We start from the raw sequence: 20569 nt of genomic DNA on the forward strand, positions 1-20569 counted from the left end.
GAGAGAGAGAGAGAGAGAGAGAGAGAGAGAGAGAGAGAGAGAGAGAGAGAGAGAGAGCAAACAAAATAAATCTGCAACAATAAAAATTTATCCATGGCAAAGCGAAGTGCATCATTGAGATTTTGTATTTTGGTTCCCAAGTTAATTACATGCTGAAAGTTAAGATTTAGACTGAAATATTTCTTGAGCTTTGAGATTTTGTTTTAGGCTTTATTTAAGACCCTGCAGAAACCCTGATAAAGCTCAAGTAAATGAATTATCCACTGGAGCACAGAAAGGCCCTACGGCGTGAGCAGATAATGATCTGATGACTAAGTCAGGCTTTTTTAGGCCCAGTTTATTAGCATTGTTATGGGGTCGGAATGAAATTAGGAAAATGGCAGCTGTGTCCATGCCATGTCATTATGAAATGTAATTCAATTTGACCCAGCGAGCTTCTTGATATGGACAGTACACTCTTGGGTTCATGTGTAACAGCTCTGTTCTTATACCCTGCAGACATAGTAAGTTTTCTCTGTGCTTTTCCTGAATATTGAATGTTCCCTGAGATTAGATCAACTTGGCGATTCTCTGGCCTCGGCTGCTTTTAGAAAAGTCAGTCTAAGCACAATTTATTTCAGTTTATATCATCATTTTTTTGTTTGTTTTGTTTTTAGATGCTGCATTAAGGAAGGTCATACTAAAAAAAAGCTGTCATCATTTGACGTCCAACATTTGAAGGCATTTTGCTGCGTTGACAGAGCAAACATTCTGCTTTGACGGTTACTTGTCCACTGTTGCTGTGAAGAGTTGCATTTTAAGACTCGTTTTATGTACATGTGAAGCCTAAGTGAGTAATGGTCTGCTTACTGTGTCTCCTTTGAGTGGGTCAACTTTTAATCCTGCCGTCACACGTTTAAAAGTTATTCAGCTCCATCGGTTCTCTTCGGAGGCAATCACTGAGGCCCAGCCGCAGCTTTAATGAGAGCGTTCCATACTATGCACGAAACACCTCCTGGTATATTTGAATCTATGCGCAATGGGAAGACTTCAATGCTTCAGTGGCTTCAGAACACAAGGAAATCTACTCATTAGATTTCTTTGCCAGGAGCAGAGAGGGAAACTAAATGCCAGCTAGTGTCAAGTCAGGAGTGAGTGAATGGCTGGAGAGGAACAGCTGCACGCAGTGTTTCTGCCAAGCATAGCATGTCAACAAACTGCAATGCAACTCTGCTCAGTCATTCGGATGCAAGACAGAGTGCTGAAATGCCTGTGTGACATTAGGGACGGTTAATATAAAGAACCATCTGTGCAGCTCGGCTGGAGCACAACACATTCTGTCATTATGTGAAATCGTACATGGACATGCATATTTGGTAGATGGCAGATGGGAGTCGACGTGGCGTGATCCCTATCCTTGCAACAAACATAAATTAACTTTCTTCCATTTTATTTACTCATATGATTTTGTTCTTTTTTTTTTTTTTTTTTTTTTTCCCCCAGGAGGCTCAGAAGGTGAATAACCCTGCCAACAATCCGACAGCAGACAAGACAACAAAAGGTCCTGATGAGAAGGAGGAGGCAGCAGCCAGCGAGGTGGGATGGATGACTTCAGTCAAAGACTGGGCCGGTGTCATGATCTCCGCTCAGACACTCACAGGCAGGGTTCTGGTAGGTTTCTCTTCTTCAGACATGAATGAAGTAAAATGTTTTGGCCTCAAATTATTTGGCTATTTTCTGTGCAAACTGAACTCTTTTTCTTTGGTCGGAATAAGTTTGTCTTGTCCATTGGACATCGATTAATCTCCGCTGTTTTGATGGTGTAGTTCTGCAAGCTGTAGCCCAACTTTTCTCTCCCTCTCTTGGGTCAGCCTTTCGGTTTGTATTTACGTGTGTGCCAGTACGAATACTCGTGGACTTTATTTGGCCGAAACTAGGCCATCGAGATCTGGTGTTGGTGTAGTTTAGAGTGCAGCGCCAAGACTTTTCTAGTGATGTCCGGAGTAGCTCCCCTCCCGACTTATCTCACCAATGTATTTGTTTTTGCCTGTTTATTCTGCAACTTCATCTACATCTTTATGTCTGCAGTGTTGTCGTGTGAAATCGTTTGCCACTTTGGGGAGATGAGAATTTTTCGGTTTATATCAATTTTGACCAAACTAAAATAACACAAATTGTATCAGTTATATCAACTGCTACTACTGTGCTCTCAGTTGATGGGTTTTGGTATTTCCTGATAGTGTAGCCGACTTCATGTTTAAGGACATTTGTTTTTTTTTGTTTTTTTCTTTATCTGCTGTTTTCTAGCTTTCTTTCAGTCACACTTGGTCTGTTTTGTACAGACATCCACTGTGCATTTGTGGACTGAATGAAACAGCCGTGGGAGTTGGAAAGAAAGAGAGAGAGAGAGAGAGAGAGAGAGAGATGAATCCAAGATAAAATACGAACGCTGTCATTGTTAACGTTTGCTGGAATGTGACAGCTTCCTCATGCCTGATGGGGATAGTTCAGAGTTGAGGAAGGCTCCGTCCTTTCATAGTGGGGAGGAGGATGAAAAATCCTGAAGGGAGCTGTCAATTTACTAAATGAGCTTCTCTTTCATCACTTTCCCACTCACACGACTCTCCTGGCATGGAACGCAGCTCTCTTCTTCCTTTCATCTTCTGCTCTGACAGAGTGCTCCCAATCTGCCCTGTATGTATATTTCTGTTAGCTGGAAGTGTGAGGAAGAGAACGGAAGCAAGGAAAACAGGGGCAGAGAGAAACGCCAACAAAAAACACAGAAGCAAATTAAAAGTAAACCAGTGTGTTTGTTCCAGCCAAGGAGAAATAAGGCACTGGCTGCTTTAAATGGGGTTTCTAGGCTTAAAGATATCCCAGTGTATCACCTACTGTGATTTGCGCTACTTCTGGTGGAGCTGATAATTCAGCCCAGCAGGCTGTGTTTACTTGCGTGCCCTCTGTAACGATATGCAGCGCAACACTGCAAAATTGCTCCATGCAGGTGAGTGACTGGTTCATCATGTGGGTGGAACGTGTGCAACTGCGAGTTCTTGTTTGAAAGTATTTTTCCATACATGCAAGTAGGAGCATGAAAACTTCGGTATATATGTGCATGTGTGGATGTGTTCACATGTGGGTGGTGAGGTGATTTCTTTTTATTTTTATTTTTTATGTTGTTTTGTGAAGAATTTGCTCTTCCATCAGTGCTTCACTGCAGATCAGAATTTGCAAGGAGTATCCGTGTACGCAGAACCTGGCTGGTAACCATAGGAACTGCTGTGTGGTGGTGCTCAGTCATCTGACATTAAGGACTTTGTCTGCCTGGGGAAAGCAAACTAGGACAAAAACAAACAAACAAACAAACAAAAAATAAGTTTCTTCCTTGCTCCCAAACAGACATGTACAGTTAGCTCCATTCCACCCTGGTGGAAAAAGAATCAAAACCAGATAAAGATTGATTGTTTCTGTTAGTCAGAGCCCTCCATTCCTGGTCATTTGTTTCCCTTGATGACTTTGCTGTTAGTGAAAGATCAAGTATACCCTCGAGCTTATTGAATTGTCTGACAAATATAAATCCTTCACTTGGTGTGGAGTTATGTTGTTCTCTTCAATCCTTTCTTCTAGAGTTGCACATGCATATCATCTTTCCTGTACCAACAGTAAGTAATTTAGTCAGCAAACACATTTTACAGTGTAAAAATGTTGAAATTGTTAATGGGTTTCACTATTCTATAAGGTTGATTCTTTCTCACTAGCCAAACAGCAGACAGTTTGATGCCGGACACATTCAAACCACAGGCATATCTGCTTGCTAACTTCTTTAAGTGAATAGTGTATGATTGTGCACATATAAGCAGCACAGTCTGGAAAATTCACCACTACACTTATCAAAAAACACAGAGCTTATTTATTTTGGATGGTTCTCTGGCATTAGCCAAACTCAAACTCATAACTCCACTCCCTGCGCATCCTTTCATCTCATGCTTAAAATTTATTTGGTGACAGTTGTGTTTTTCAACAGGAAAATGGTTTCAAACACACTAAAAAAAGTGGTTATGGAATGGATTAAGCAGACCGATTAAACATTTAGTCTTGTCTATCCAAACATGTTATGTTTACATATATCTGGTGATAAATTATATATATTCTTCACTCTTAGATATGTTGTTTTTACGTCTCAAAACAATCTGCAATGGATATAAAATATGCGGTCGAAGTTTTCACTTGTCAAAGCTGGAAAAGTACTAGAATTTATATGTCAATCATTGCCATACGGCTCCCTGTTAGTTTGTGGGTGATTGGGCTTACCATGCTGTTTTCAATGACTGAGGCCTGAGTAGAATAACAGCCTGCTGATATTCAAAACATGTTTATCGATTTTCAATAGAAAAACAATCTCTTTGCTTAACCCTAACAACAGAAGGGAGTCCAGTTGTCTAGGCGTGGGAGTAAAAGTTGCTAGCTCATTCTTAATTCTCATTCTTGAGAGATAATACTCGTTTTACGCCTACCATGCAGTACAACACAACTTCTAGATAGATAGATGGATAGATACATAGACTTTAAATTTGTCCTGCAATATTAGTGTACATCACACAGTCCAACCAGAGGTACGTGTCATTCGTTGTTTCATGTAGGAAGCTGAAGGTGGCAGAAGCAACAAAATCACCAGCTTCTTTGGCCGACTCTTTCCTCTTTCTCCATTTGGCTCTCCTCATCTTCATTACCCCTTGTGATTTCTACATTGTCATAAATTTGAACGCACTTTCCATTCAAACTGAAAAAGGCTTAATGACGTTACTCAGTACCCTTCAGCAGTTTCGGCTGAAGGGTACTGCAGCAGTCAAACCTAGCACCCATCATTTACCCAGAATGCATTGCAACGTAAACGACACGCCAACGTCCGTGTGACATTTTCTTTCAATTTCTAAAAACCAAACAGCCTACAGTGTTTTTACTGTATTGTCGTTGCATCAAAAAGAAATATTTCTCAAATAAAGTTTATTGCTACAACTAATAGTGAATCGTTGCTGGTAGAGATGAACTACCTGCGACTAAGGAACTATCTCTCTGCGTCTTGCAGGGCAGCTGTCCGCACAGTGCCATTGCTTTCGGAAGAAGAGAGAAAGGAAAGCCCATCCTCTCTGTAGGTGGGAGGGCCTCGAAATGGATAACTCATCGGTTCTTTGACAGCCACGTCATCCCAGTTGCTCTATCAAAAGACCTCATTAAGCACTGAAGGGCGCAGTGTATGAGGAAGGAAGCGACTACTTGGACAGCTGAATTTGTGTGCCACATTATCCTAGCATCTCACCAAGTCGATTTCTATGTTTTGCATCTGGTATTTTAACAATGCATGTAATCCTATAATGTCCAAGAAAAATACCAAGGATTACAAACCCTGAATGCAGATATTCTCCCCATCTCTATGGACAGCGGATTTACACGGCATGGTGGGTCCAGAAATAGGTCAGTCCTGCCATCTTTCTTAATGGGATCTTGGGTGGCAACCAGGGACCATCTGTTCACACGGCTCGCTCTCTAATCCCTGTGGTCATCCCTCTGCCTATTCCCATCCACCCTCACACTTCTTGGCCTTCTGCATTTTGACCCCTATCATCTGGAAACACTATGAATGCAACACATCTGTCTGTCTTTACAGAAATAAAGTGACAGCATTCTAATCACTGTTATATAAAACGACAAAAGTCCCGCTCAAACGGTCATGTTGAGCAGTAAAACCCCTTACAGGGCACATGATTTTTCTTTGCCACTTTTTCCTCTCTCTGTGTGCTTTTACCAGCATTTTTTCCCCTCATCTGTTATCAGCTTGTGTATGCAAACTTGCTCAGTGTATGCATATCTGTGTGCTTTGGCAGTGAGGAGAGATTACGCACCATTTTGAAATGGTGTGTTATTGTTTTTTTTTGTTTTGTTTTTTTTTTTTACTTTGTTTCCGTGTTTCCTCAAACATCCTGTTGGGGTGAAAATAAATGTTTTCTCACATCCCCATGATTGCCTTCCTCCCTGCCCAGAGAACAGCTGTCATTCACACTTTTCAGCCTGGCATTGTTTATGTCATTGCAACGTGTGTCTACCTCTGTGAGGAAAATGTCACACCATATTTTCTTTAGAATTGAATCCAGATATTTGCATACACTGTGAAAAAGATAAAACATTTTTGTACTCTGGCGTTAAATCAGGCGTAATATTTTGTACTTTGGTTCTCTTTGATTTACCAAAAAATGTTTTTTAGAAAAATCTAAATGCATCAGGGAGAAAATGGTGGATGTCAATGTGTCCAGATCATCCTTGGGTACGATTTCCATTCCCTCTTACTAAAGGAGGGATTGGTCCATTTCACAAAATAAGTGGCATCACAAGAACATAAAAATTGGCTTAATGATCAATCAATCAATCAATCAAATTTTATTTGTATAGCACATTTCAGCAGCAGGCATTTCAAAGTGCTTTACATGATTTTCAAAACATCGTTTGACAAGGAAACAGTGAGAAAGAAAAATAAAAAGAAAGTAAAAAGAAAAGATGAAATCGTTAAAAAGATTAAAAATATCAAATACGTTGAAAGCATTAATTGCCATAAGCAACTCTAAACTGATGATATAAAATGGTTGTAATTCACCAAATTCACAACTCTTGTGTATTTTATGTCATGTCTTTTGTGTTTAAATCCAGGTTTTAAATTAAACATCTCCTCCAGTGCCTTCCTGTTCCTTCATTAGAAACTGTTGCCTCTCAGGCCCTCCACATCTTGTGCTTCTCTCACCTTTTTCCTTGTTGTTTTTGCTGCACAGTTTCCTCGCTGGTTATTTGCCAAAATGCATCAGTTTCGTCAATAAAAATCCACTCAGCATTGATGTGAATCGTCTTTACAAGGATGAATTGCTGTTTATGCTTGGCGAACCTCAGCAGACGTGCCCTGTAGCAGGCAGAGGGAGATGGAAGGAAAGAAATGGGTGTGGTGCAGGCTTGGCAAGCTCACTATAGACAACGAACTGACTCAAAGGAGCTAGCACATCGTTTGTTGTTTTCAAAGATGAAACAAAAGCATATTGACAACAGAAATCAGTAATTCTTTTTTTTTTTTGCATTTGGCCTCATTACAGTTTAAATTGATTGGCTGTCACATGCTAAATGTACCAAGTTACTAAGTTTATCAAATCCTTGATAACCATTGCAATAAGACTGGGCCATGCCCTTTTTCTACTACCATTGAACCTTAGAAATATTGGTGTATATGATAACACCTGATATTTAACTGAGTAGGGATTTTATTTTTATTATGTCTTGAACCTTACTTTTCAAAACATAATAAAAAAATTGTTCATTTATGAGGTTTATTGATGAAAAGCAGTTAACCGATAATGTAGTGAGCTGAGAATGCTAAAGTTAAGGACAAAATGGTTTAAGAAAAAAAAATTGTGATAAAAAACAATTGAAATAATAAAGCAAAACAAGACAAGCGTATTCTTATAGTGCAATTCATAATTCATTCACTGACTTCGCTGGGAGAAAAGGCAAAAGAAACACCTGATGCATCAGAAATATTAATCCAACCATTTGAAGATCAAAATAACAGTTACAAAAAAGATAAATTAGTAATTTGGTTATAGAACAACTGTAATACTTTTACAGTATAAAAACGCTTTAAAGTTGATCGTCAAAGCAAACTATTCAAAGTGACAAATTTTAAGCGGTTGAAGTAGTGTGTTAATAGTGAAAAATACGCCCGACTGAGTTGGCTAATATTGATAAAGATACAAGTCTTTGTTATTTTTAACATCAAGTTACCAGGTAAGGACCAACACTGCCATTTTTCCCTTGGAAGTCTTGATCTGAAGATTTATTTTTTATTTTTTATTAGCTGTAATTGGGAATTACAGCCATTGCAATCACATCAGGAATGACAGCAGAACATACGTAAAAGAACAAAACAGGAAGTACATACACATAAACAAACATAACGTGTTTAAGCTTTTGTGCACCAGCTTTTACTGAAAATATTTCAGGTAGCACCACTGCTGTTGTAAGATCAGGGTCATTTTAATATCAAATTATGTTTTGAACTATAATGTTTTTTTGCATTACATTGCAAAAAAAACATCAAACTTGGCCAAATGTTTAGTTAATTTCCATATGGTTCTTCTGTGATAAATGTATAGTTACTTGATGGATACTGCTCTTTGAGTTGGTGAACACACCAAAACCATATAATAAAAATAGCATCTGGCCTACCAGTATGTTCTGTTGTCACTTTGACGTATCTTTATTAATCTTTCAGTGAAATCTGGGGACTTTTTTTTTTTATCTCCCTGTCAAAGCAGTTCTATTTTTGTTTTTCCTTTTGGAATAATTTTAGAATGTTTGTAATACAAGATTAGATCGAAAAAGGTCAACACCTGATTCCTTCTGCCTCTTACACATTACAGCCCCCAGTCAGCATCAATGTAATAACTTCACAATATGCGAAGTGCAAATTATTATGCTTTTAAAGACATTTAGGACATATGACATGTTTAAAATCCAGAATTTCTTTCCACACGAGTTCGACTTTTGAGGTTCGTCGTTCATAGTATTTCTGGGCAGCCGCCACGTAAATAAGATGAGCTGAACGGTGAAAGATTTTAATAGGAACTGGAGGCGGCAATGAGAGGAAAAGAAGGGTGTCATAGTCTCGGAACAAACCGGGAGTCCTGGTATCGTGTTGTCTACTTTCATCTGCTAGAAATTCACACACAGCTTTCTCACCACAGGCTAGCATAGTGCTGCACATCCGAGCATGCATATACGGTGTACTGACACAGCACACCTCATTATCAGAAAACCTTCTGTCTGGCTTACATTTCTTAACTGCAGAACAAATCACAGAAGACAGGCTTAATACCGCGCAGTGCACGTCTCCCTACGTTACGTTTTATCTTTCAGCTTTTTAGTGCTTTTAAATTGCACAGCACTGGGGAGAGTTTTACATCTCCGAAATGGCCGGTCTCAATTTGTCCTCATGAATGACTTTCTCTGCATCCCTCCTTTACGCCTGTCATATCTCTGAGGCGTTCCATGGGATGACTCATTGTTGCTTTTTTTTTTTTTTTTCCTGCATTCCCCCGTCTATTAACCCATGCACTTGCCACCTGTGCCTCTGTTGCTAAAATCGCAGTGGCCTGCGACCATCTTCCTCAACTGCAGGGACCGCTACCCTTTGCCTATTCCACCCACCTCCAAACTGTTTCGCAGTGTAAAAGATTGAGAGAGTTGACATAAAAGTGATGTTTTGCTCTGCTGGCTGCCTAGTCTTTTCCTTATTAGATCAAATTGCCCTGTGACTTGTTAAGCAAAGTGTCTCAGACTCTTTGGCGACAGTCTGCATTCATTTGTTTCTTTCAGCCTGGGCACGTTCGTTCTAAAAATATTCACAAATCGGATTAAATAAAATCAAATTACTTGTGTTATTTTTTGGAAACATCTCTGCTGCTGGTAGCCCTGAAATTTATTTAAAATCTTATTAGCTTATTATTTGGCAAGTCCACCATCACTCTTAAAAAGAAAAAAAAAGAAAAAGTCCACCCAGTTAGAAAATTAAAGTATTATCAACCAACTAACAGTAGTTGATGGATTTTAAGCTAGGACTATTTTTGCAGACAGAGTGACTCACAGAGACAAAAGCGGTGAAGGTAGATGACGGGCAGTAGATGTTTCAGATCTGCATGTTGGCAGTTAAGGGGTGATGCAGACGTCCGTGTATTTGCCATTTGAAGCTTTCTGTCGCCTCTCCCTGACTGATCTACCATGGCTACCTTGTAAGGTCTTTGCAAGGAGTATTGAATGACTCAGTACCACTGATATGACTCACAACTAATGGATCAGGACCTCGTATGAATCCTCCCACACCCAACACCACTCTTACTGCCAGACACATTTCTTAAATCTCATTGAAAAACACTAGTTAAAATAATTTATTTGGTTACTGTGCTAAAGTTAAAAGTGCTTTTTTTTATATGCAAGTTGAGCATACATATTTTAGAATATTTTTGCCCTTAGGGTACATTTACATGACACCGCCAAGGTACCTTGAACCTGCTGTTGTCATGCCAGGCCTCTATGTGGCACTGAAATTTAAGCATGTCCTCGAAATGCACATGTGCTTTTTACCCTCAGCTCCTACTTCACTTTTGAAGCAGTAACGAGTCTCAATGAACCAAGGGCTCATTAATTCATCTACGCTAACTACACAGCACTAGGCTACCTCTCATTTTTTTGAATGCGTAGAACAAACCTTGCGGTACGTTCTGTGCGCTGCCACACACCTCCGCCAGACATGTTCTCGAACAGAGTCATTCTGAGACCTGGCTTCAAAAAGTGCCTGTGTCAGAGACTCTGGTCACTAGACTTGTGTAAACGCTAGCCTGGATGGCATCAAAAATGTCACAGTTTCACTGACAACTGGCTTTGCGTAAATGGGGCCTTATAGGTCAATAATAATAATGGTTGTGCAGCTGAGTGCTTTGCTGGGCAGACAGGCTTGTCTCCTTGTTGTTTTTTCTGCAAATTTGAACTAATTAAAGGGCAGCAGTTAGGGGATTGCTAATTCTTACTAGTCTTTTTAGAAGTGAATAAGAAGATGAATAAAATCACATATTAATTGGACTCTTGAGATTTATTAAACCAACCTGCAAAAACCAAGATGGGCACAAGAAAAAAAATGCAAACACAAATCAGCAAGCATGTCCTGTATTTGCCTGATTATTATTTTTTTGGTTATAATGCATTCCTCCCAGTTGCATAAATAAATCATAATATGTATATTTTTTTATTTTATATTTTTTATATATTGACCAATGCACAGTTGTTTGGGAAAATGTAATGGAATTTATTGGAAAAAAAATAAAAATAGGACACTGCAGTATAATATGTAGAATCATATAAGTTAGTGTACAGCAGATCACAGCAAATTCAAATGGGCAAAAAAAAAAATAATATACTTGTCACCATAGGTAAAGAATAACTTATATTAAAAAGAAAAATTTAACATGGTCTTTATCCCTAATGTATAATAGTGCTTGATTGTGTGCTAACTTGTAAATACAGCTGGGTGAATGAATTCTAGTATCTGGTACAACTAGAAATTGCAACAGAAATTTGGTCTAATTACCATATGTATAAAATAAAACATGTATGTTTCTTTTTAGTATGTCTTAAATCCATGTCATTTCTTTTCTGCACACATTTTTTTGTGTGAAATGGGTTCATGCATTGTAATTGACTGTTTTCTTATACATGTCTTTCCCCCCAAAAACATCACACAAACGGCAAAATATTTTGGGGAACAAGACATGTGAAACCAGCTAATAACAGCGGATGGTATATGAGCTAAAGAAAAAAAAATTGCTGTCGTCTCAAATTATCATCACATGGAACTGCATGCTCTTTCAGCACAAAATGGACAGTAATAAAAAATGCACCAAAGCCATGTTTGGAAGTGATGTTGATTTATCCATTTTTATTTTAGAATGTATAATGTAAGTCAAATGTGGAATAGCTTTTCATGTCTCCAGATTTATAGCTTTGCACCTACACAGTTTTTCCCTTTCATCCAAGGTTTAGCTGCTGTGTCATTATTAGTTTTTTTTTTTTCCAGTATCACACTGTTGCGTATGTGCTTCAATGATGTAGGATGAAGTGATTATATCGAAATATAATGACCTTTCTTGGCATGTTTTTTAATATGCCAAAACATTGCATGATTTGAAGCAGTTTGTCCATAGGGTAAATTAAACTATAGCATCACATTCCTATGCATTGTATACTACAGTATACCTAATTTAATTTGATATTTTGGACATGTAACAAATTTAGTGGAATATGTTTTGCATTGTAGATACACTATTTGATATTCTCCATTACTTCAACAAGGCTATTAGAAGCAGTTAGCTAGAAATTATGTTAATCTCAGACAATAATCTGAGATTGCTTTGTCTGCACCAGTGAAGATAGACTACAGGCCAAGTTTCTTTTTAATTATTTCATCTAATAATTATTTGACCACATGGCGGCACAAAGTGCGCCACACATCAGTGTCATGAGACATGTTTCAGCAAGTATGACCTTATCATTGTCTTTTAAAGAATCAGCAGCTTTGGCATCTGTTCAGTAGTTTAGAGCTATCCTTTTTGAACATGTTCTGTTTGGATTAATCACTTCATAAAAACAATTCCGATGGCTAATGTCCAGGAACCTTTTCCAACTCTGTGTACTTCAATATGAGACATTAAGCATCCCAGTGTACGTTTGCTTTTATCTGTAGATAAAAGGGAACGTAAACTGATTTTGGTAACAGAGTTGGGCTAGTCACATCACAGCAAAAGTATCAAAACCAATTCTGACATAATACAGTGGTACAACGCCATGATTTTTACACCCTTGATCCCAATATGCACATATTTTCCAAAACAGGAAGGCACCGAAAGTTCGAGACTTCATAAATGTGATGTTTCTCAATGCATGTTGTACTCTAGTTTATATCGGTACCAGTATTTATTGTGTTGTAGCTTTAATAGAAACAAACGATTATCTAAACATTAATAACCAAGTTAGCTTTCCATATCCCAAAATAAATATTGTATAATATCCTAAATTTAAAAACTGAAACCACACATTTAAAATACTTAATAGTCAGAATGACACTGAAATGACCTTCATGTCTATCCTGGGGTGTTGCATTTCCCTGGAACACAGACCACTAAAAATGTTTCCTAAGGGGATTAATGAGGCATTGCGTTATTAACGTTCCACATTTTCTGGATGCAGGCTTGCAATGGTGCATGTCGATTGCTGTGTGGTGCAGCAACACCCTCCTCTTCTCAGCCTGTCTCATCATCTATACATCACCAGGTCTGAGTCACACACAAAGAGTGAGTGTGGGAGTGCAGGGATCAGTGGAGATGGGGGTGACTTCATCCCAACCTCTGCTTTATAAGGTGGACGGGTTATTATTGCAGCAAGATCCACGGTGGAAGATGGATGCCGTGGTTCCTCTCTCCGTAAAAGCCGAACGCAAGAGAGGCAAAAGCAGCTGTCATGTGACATTTTATTTCAGCAGCAAACACCCTCTCACTGTGCTGCTGAGAACCTTACCAGGCTAGTAATTAAGTGCTAACTCAATATAGGAACGCTGCTGGGTTGCATAGTTTTCTGCCTGTTTTTCTGCTTCCTGTATTGTTGAGGATAGACCCAGTGTGTACTCACTTTCTCTTTTCTTTTCTTTTCTTTTTTTTACCTGAATATGTGTTTTCCCGCTTGTGTTTTGTTTGCTCTTCTAATTGCTTATCAGAGGAGTCAGCTCAGTGGGGACCATCTGCTAAGCCAGGTTTCCGTTTACCCCCACTGGGATTCTGTTTCCTGGGATGGGATGGCCGCAGTGTGTCCCTAAAACACATAACCTCCACCAGGCTGTCACTTACTGCTCACAGTTTCCATGAGATCATTAAGGTATTATCCCAGGTGATGTAAGAGACACAGGAAGGGAAGAAGGTTTTCACATGACTGACAGGGGGTCTGGGGTTTGTATTTCAGTAAACTTTTTTTTTCTCCTCTTTTCAGCTTTCTATCTTGTCTTAACAATAAACATCCTTGATTTCCTCTACCACCTTTAATATTTATGGGTTCTACTTGTTAAAGTTTGGTTAAATATTTTAACAACATCCAGTGTTGCATGTTAGTCACACAGAGAAAAGGAGGTCATTTTTTTTGGCTTCTTTACTCCCTCACTCTCCTATTAAGAGCAATAGCAAGGTGCTAATTAAATGGTTTGTAGGCCTGTCTTTGCCTCCGGCCCTAAATTACATCAGTATTGACTTCAAAGCCTCAGTGCATCAAAGAAGGACCAGAAGCAGTAAAGCTTGGCTCGGTTCTTTCTCTCCTCTCCTGTCCTTTCCTGGCATCCTACAAGCAGAATGTATTTAACGGCATATAACATGTGATATATATTACTAATGTGACAATTTATTGTCTGCACCTGAAAAGGACAACGTATGCTTCACATAATTTAGATGAGATGGATAAATGTCATCCCGGGTGATTTAAAGGGAAATGTTATTAAATTATTGAATCATTAAATGCCATTGTTACAGGTGCAGCTCAGTAAATGTAAATTGAATCGCAAAGTAAATTTATTTTACTTTAAAAAGCGAGAGAGAAATACAAAAATGAATTTCTGTTAACTTGACAACATCAAATAATAACCAATATCAGGGATTTTTAAGACTGCTGCTGACTTGACAGCTGTTCAGCAGGCAGGAGAAGCTGATTGTTCACAGAGAACCGCGTCCAAACATCCTGGTGGAAAACTGAGTAGAGGGAAAACATGTGGTAGCGCAAGCAACAAGCCACAGCCTTGAGAAGAAAACAATGCCTGCTAAAAAAAAACGTAGAGGCGTTTCACAAAATGCAGGCTTTTGTCGGAGTCGGTGCTTCAAAAAGCACACCCTGGATGAATCCAAAATATAGAAATGTAGACTACAACTATGAAATGTGTTGTGTTAAGCAACTCCTGAACCAGGTACAATATTGGAAGTGTTTTACCTTTCCATAGAAAACATGATTGGACTATTGTGCTGAGGTCAAGTGACCACTTTACATTTAGCTTTCCCTGTGAGAAGACTATGGTTAGAGAGAGGGAGAGAGAGAGAGAGAGCGCGAGCTGGAAAGGCATAGAGTCGACATCATCTTCATTAGGGTGACATTTCTGTGTTAAAAATCTATTTTTATAGTTCTGTATTATTCAAGGCCCTGTGCTCACATTATCTCTAAGCCATGGTTCTGGAAAATGACAGATATGAAGGCTGTAAATGATGTATGAGTTGCTGAAATAAATTAACCTTACCATGATATTAAAACGTTTTCAGATGCACCTGTATATAACTTGTTAATCATACATTATACAATGGTGGATCTGCTGTAAGTAGAGACTTGATACTCCAACTTATTTTTCTCATATCACTTTACACCTTTTATTTTCTTTTAGTGTTGTATAGTTTGGCATAACCGTCTCTATAAACTAAATGCAAAGCGCAGCAGGGCGATATCATAGGACTTCTTAGCTGAGGTAATACTGACATAAACCTCCACCTGACAACGGCACTAAAAGGCCAGACCAGCAATCCTCTGAAGACTGAATAATGTCTCCATTTTGTTATCCTGTTTTATTACTTTGCTGTAGATGTTTGGCTCTCTTGGCCCGTTGCATTCACAGTTATTCCCACAAGTGGCAGATCACCGAGGCAGCATCTCGCATCTCTTATTCAATGGAATGAGCTTTGTGCCCTCAGTTCACCGTTTTGTTTCCCTCCTGGTAGTTATTCTCTTTATAGACACTTTTTCAAAGGGATACTTTTGGAAAGTTATAATTCATTTGAGATGTCTGGAATCATCCTGATCGTGTCGTTTGAGATGAAAACTCTCGTGTGAGTCTAAAATCTAAGCTAAAATAAAAGCTGCAGTTCTTTTTTTATATATTTAATATGATGTTATGGTAATGTTAGCCCAGACATAGACTTCATTTAGACATAGGTCAATGTTAAAATCTATAAATAGCCCAGATTTAAACCTACACCTGTACTTCGTCTACGTAAATTACATTTAAATGGAGTAGTTTTATCCTTGTATGTTAATTTGTTTATCCCATACATATTGCAAAGTCTTCAAATCAGAACTAGAACTAAATAGAATCCTATAAAGGACCGAAAAGGACAATAACTGGACAAGATGAGCATGGAATAAGAAAAACTTCACCAAAATTTACCTAAAGTAGCACAAATCCAGAGACCAACGTGACAAAACAAAACCATTTCCCTTCAAATCATGACAAAAATAAATTTGGATAGGATAATTAAATTATAAAGTCAGTCAAATAACAAATCTAATCACGTAAATTGCATTTGAGGCTGCAGACAGATGAACTTTTCACCAAGGAACATGTTGGATGTTCAGTATTGATATGGCTGTTGGTGTGGTGGTCAGCAGTCAATCAAGCCAGCATGCCATGGTCAGTGGGAATGTAAAATGAGCTGGACTTTGTGTGAAGTCAGTACCATACGAGCATTTAGCTTTAACAGGTGCCCTTTCTTTGAGAATGAAAACCTGCTTTTTTCTTACTTTGAAATGCTTTGGACATTGGTACTTAACATTCTGAAGGAGGCTTGTCCTGTTTAAACCACCGACAACTCCTTTGGTTCATAGTTTTGGGTTAAAGTGAATAATTGTTCCTTTTGTGTCTGCTAAAAGAAGAATTTTTTTGAGGGGATGGGTCCCGTGGTGGCGCAGTTGGTAGAACGAGCAGCCCATGTACAGAGGCCTCAGTCTTTGACATGGCCATCACAAGTTTAAGTCCTGGCCCTTTGACCTTTGCCGCATGTTTTCTCCCTCTTTCACAATCCACTTTCCTCTCAATGTACTGTAAAAATGAGGTTCGCTAGAGCCAAAAAATGATTTTAAAAGAACTGAATATTTAATGAGGCATTCTCACTTTTTTTCACTTGGCTTTAACTGATGATGGTTTATGGTTTTTGTCTTCAAAAACCATAAAATGTAGCCTTAAGTTCTCTAAAACCCATGCTGTATCTTTATTATAATCTGGAGTCTAATCTTATTGAATTGCAATCTCAGAGTTATTAAAAGCCTGAAAGATGAGTTTTAGATTATTCCTAAAACGAATGGACCTGAAATACTTTTTGTAATGGAGTTGAATTACTTTTAGCTGTGGGACCCAGACTAATCTACCAAATGAAATACTTTGCAGCACAAATTCATCTATTAATACACACCAGAGTGGGAAAATTGGCCACAAACCATTTGCAAATTACCTTTTTGTTCCTCTGCTACTGCAGTGTCCTAAAACCATAATAATACACAGAAGGCTTTTTAAATAACACTGAAACTTAGTATGAAATTTCCTTTAATTATGTTTGCTCCTTGCAGTTAACTGTGGGTTTTGTTTGGTAAAAGCAGCTGCTGAGGGGCTTACTGTGACACTTTTCCCTCTGTTATTAAAGGGTGAAGGTATCAGTCATGTGTTGTTTTTTAGTCCTGCAGGCTGTGTGTGTGTGTGTGTGTGTGTGACTCCTGATTGGATGCAGCAGATCACAAACAGAGGCAGAACGCACCAAGATGCTGCTATTCTTTTCGAGAGACGGTTGACAATCAAGGACACAAATGCAGCCTTTCCGTCTCTGTGATCTCTTTGCTGCGCTCGGGCTTTCATCCAGAGCTGAAATCGCTACATTGTTCATAGGAGAAAGTGGGCTTTGACACAGATGATAAACTCATTAACCTTCAGGAAATTAAACGAAACCCTGATTTAATTAGATAAAGATCATGTTACCATTGCATCTCATCAGAGACGAAGCAAGTCGTCTGTAGGGGGATGTTTTGGTGTCATTCTGAGGTAGTTTTAAAAGAAAATTAGGCAGAATATAGGGCAGGCACACAGTTTGATTACTTAAATGGAAGCACATTTTTTCAACCTTATAGTGGAGAAATATTTCTAATGCCATATTTGCAAAGGCCTTGCTGTTCCCATGGCAGCCAAAGGCACTAAGACTTTTAGGGGGAGAAATGAAAGGTTGTGTTGAATTGTGTAATATGCATCACGCAAAGTAATTGCACTGACAGAACGGCAACAGAGAAGGCAAAAGTGTGATAAAGTTTTGATATTATTAACTTTGGCAGGAGTGATTTATGCTGTAATTTAACGTATATAATGGGATTGTGTGGCAGTAACTGCTGCCTGGCCAACTGTGCAGTGACCTGAATATATTATGGTCTGTAGACCACATACAGCTACTTAAACACAGCCTTTTAGTATATAGAAAGTAAACCATCTTTACTTATCCTGCCAGATCCACATTTTATGATTGCATTATTATGGTATTGGTTTGTTTTAAGAGTCGAGGTAAATGCTGTCCCTTTTATTGCTGCACAAAGAAAATCTTCTCGTGCAATGCTTATTTTATCTGTTTTTCCCTGGTTGGAATTAAACACTTGTACAGACATGAATTGATAGCATTGATATTCTGCTCCAGATTAAAGCAGCGTGGTTATCTCAGATTTTTGTTTCACTTGCTTGTTTCACAAATGCCATAATACAGATGCCATACCCGGTGTTAAAACTTGAAGGATTCCGTGATTGACAGAAGGCTAAGGAGAGGTCTTGAGGTCTTTTTTCCCCCAGCAGCTTCACTTTGGTGAGGGAAGGTGAAAAATGAATTTTTCAGGTTCTTGTGCCAGCAGGGCTTCATCTATTCCTAGAACTGGGAGAGTTTTAGGAATACACTTTCATTATAAATTATAAATTAGGTTTGTACACCACATATTTTTTTTTTCTGTATGTCAGCTATAGCTGCTATTGAATGACTGTTCAATTATCCTTTTCCTATATGTGGGACATATCTGGGGGGACTTTCTTTAAATAGCTGTAATCTAATGGCTGTCCTTTTTTTGTCGTCTTTGTATATCATATGCTGTATTAAACTTGTTTCAGATGTATTGTGGGTATTTGCCATAATATCTGTCTTTTTAAAAAAAAAAAAAAACTAAAACATAGTCCTGCAGATAGTTCATCTCCTCTCTACAGCGTTGAAATGGTGAGATGACATTTGTCTAATTTAATTTCTTGAAGGGAAATTATGTCAGTTAAGGTGTAAAATGCAAAGTAAGGCAATGTTAGATTTTCATTTTTCTAATAGTATTCTATCTTCCTTCTTCTTAAAAACAAAATGTGCATGTGTCCCAATGTGACTTGGGGTTTAAAAGTACTATCTGACAGTTGTGACAGAATTTAACGTAATATCAAAATCCTTTTATGAGAATTTTATATAAAATCTTAGAGATTCAAAAGCCCTCTTCTGTATCCAGTGTCTCCTCAGCCACAGCAGCTTTTCAATTTGTATTATGTTGTGTACTTATCTTAATTTCCTATTTGCTCTAGGAATAAAGTTTGATTAATTCAAAATGGGTAAGAAGCAGTGTTTTTATCATATTTCACATGTGGTTAGGTGCACATGATGGATGATCTGCCAAATAATTGTTGTAGCTCTGTGTTCATCTGTACGACTCAGTTGTTGTGTCTGAAGCATTTTCAGCTTCTTAAATCAAGTGTTAAAAATAATAGCTTTAATAGTCATGACTCATAAACTTAAGCCACAAGTTTGTGGTTTAAGTTTTTGTGTTCATTTTACTTTGTCTAAATTCATTTTTCAAAGTCAAATGCTTTTTATGTACACTTATTTTATGGTCCTTTTTAAAAAAAAAAAACTTTACAGCCTTATGAATATTTAAATTGAGATGAAAAAAATCCTTTATCACATAGAAATCATTCACTTATGGTCTATATAAAATAGAGCTCTGCAGTGCTCAGTTTTTTTCACTGTTGTAGCTCATTTGATGCGTGTTTTACCTCGTTTTGTCCATTTGCCATTTTTGTAGTTTGAAAGCATCGATACAATTATCTACCAGCAGAGAAACATTTTATTCCAAGGTTTATTAAAGACATCAGTAATGGAAGACCTGACCATCCAACCTTACATGTTGGAGCTGGAGTCTGACCCGGGTATTACACATGTGCATTAAACACATTGTGGTAACTCAGTGCCGTAGAAGCAAGTTTCGTTTAACACTATGCAGTTTCCCTTGGAAACCATCTAGAACTTCATCTTCTAGATGACAGCTGGACACTGAATGCGACGGTGGAGAATTTTCCCTCTGTCAGAAGCTCTTTGCAGGCTGCTCACATGCGCTCTCTCATCTTTTCTGTGCTGGATAAATCCCATCGAGGCTCCGCCCTTCTGTATCCTGAAAGAAGGCAAAGTCAGAGGTTGAACATATGGTGACAGTGAAGACTTGAACACATCGTATGCACGCACTCGCAAGCGCATAGTGAGGTGAAGATGCATTGTGCAGGCGTGAACATGCTGTGCCATTTAATTTCTTGCTGCGCCTTCGAGGACATGCTCTATTTTCCATCTTTTCAAGCTTCTTCCTCCTCTTCCAGTCTCTTTTTTTTGCTCTCCCACGTTCCCGCCACCTCTTAATGCTCCCCATGTCTCATTGGAGGTGAAGTGCTCTATCCAATATTCCCTCATCCTTCCATCGTCTGCCAACCTCGCTTTCGTTTTTTTAATTTCCTCTCTTCCCTGCCTCCTCCCTGAAGGTCATGTTTCAAAAGACCGCCCTTCAAAGGTGATGCTGTGAGGAAGGATGGCCTCCCTTCCTCTGGTATCAATGCATTTCACATGAATTATGCGTGGGCGTTGTGATTTCATTTTGCTCGAGTGGCAAAAAAAATATTTCCTTTTCAGAATCAAAGGTGCCGTAGAGAAGCTTTTAGAGATGATTTTTCAGACAGGTTGTCCTATGTGTATGGAACAGATCCCCACAGACCTTCTGTTCATCTCCCACAGACAGGTGCTCATTTTAGGAGCTGTCATCCTGTCAGATCCAAAAGGCTTTCCTTCATAACGACCCCCTTTCCACCTTCTCCTCTGTCAATTGCCGTCTGTGTTACCGAGGTGCAACA

The 20569-nt window shown here is 38.6% G+C and overlaps 1 protein-coding gene across 45 annotated transcripts in view; it reads left to right on the forward strand.

Moving 5' to 3' along the window:
• Positions 1-20569, forward strand: part of kcnma1a (potassium large conductance calcium-activated channel, subfamily M, alpha member 1a) — a 157859-nt gene that overhangs the window by 42179 nt on the left and 95111 nt on the right. For 44 of the 45 annotated variants that reach the window (XM_016667797.1, XM_016667801.1, XM_016667822.1 and 41 more), the window contains one exon: positions 1483-1650. In XM_016667797.1, the coding sequence (XP_016523283.1) occupies positions 1483-1650 (168 nt within the window). The remainder of the gene's footprint in view (positions 1-1482; positions 1651-20569) is intronic. The other variant, XM_016667806.1, reaches the window with a different exon arrangement.

Source organism: Poecilia formosa, unplaced genomic scaffold (assembly GCF_000485575.1).
Source record: "Poecilia formosa unplaced genomic scaffold, Poecilia_formosa-5.1.2 Scaffold12, whole genome shotgun sequence".
In the NCBI taxonomy this organism is placed as follows: domain Eukaryota; kingdom Metazoa; phylum Chordata; class Actinopteri; order Cyprinodontiformes; family Poeciliidae; genus Poecilia; species Poecilia formosa.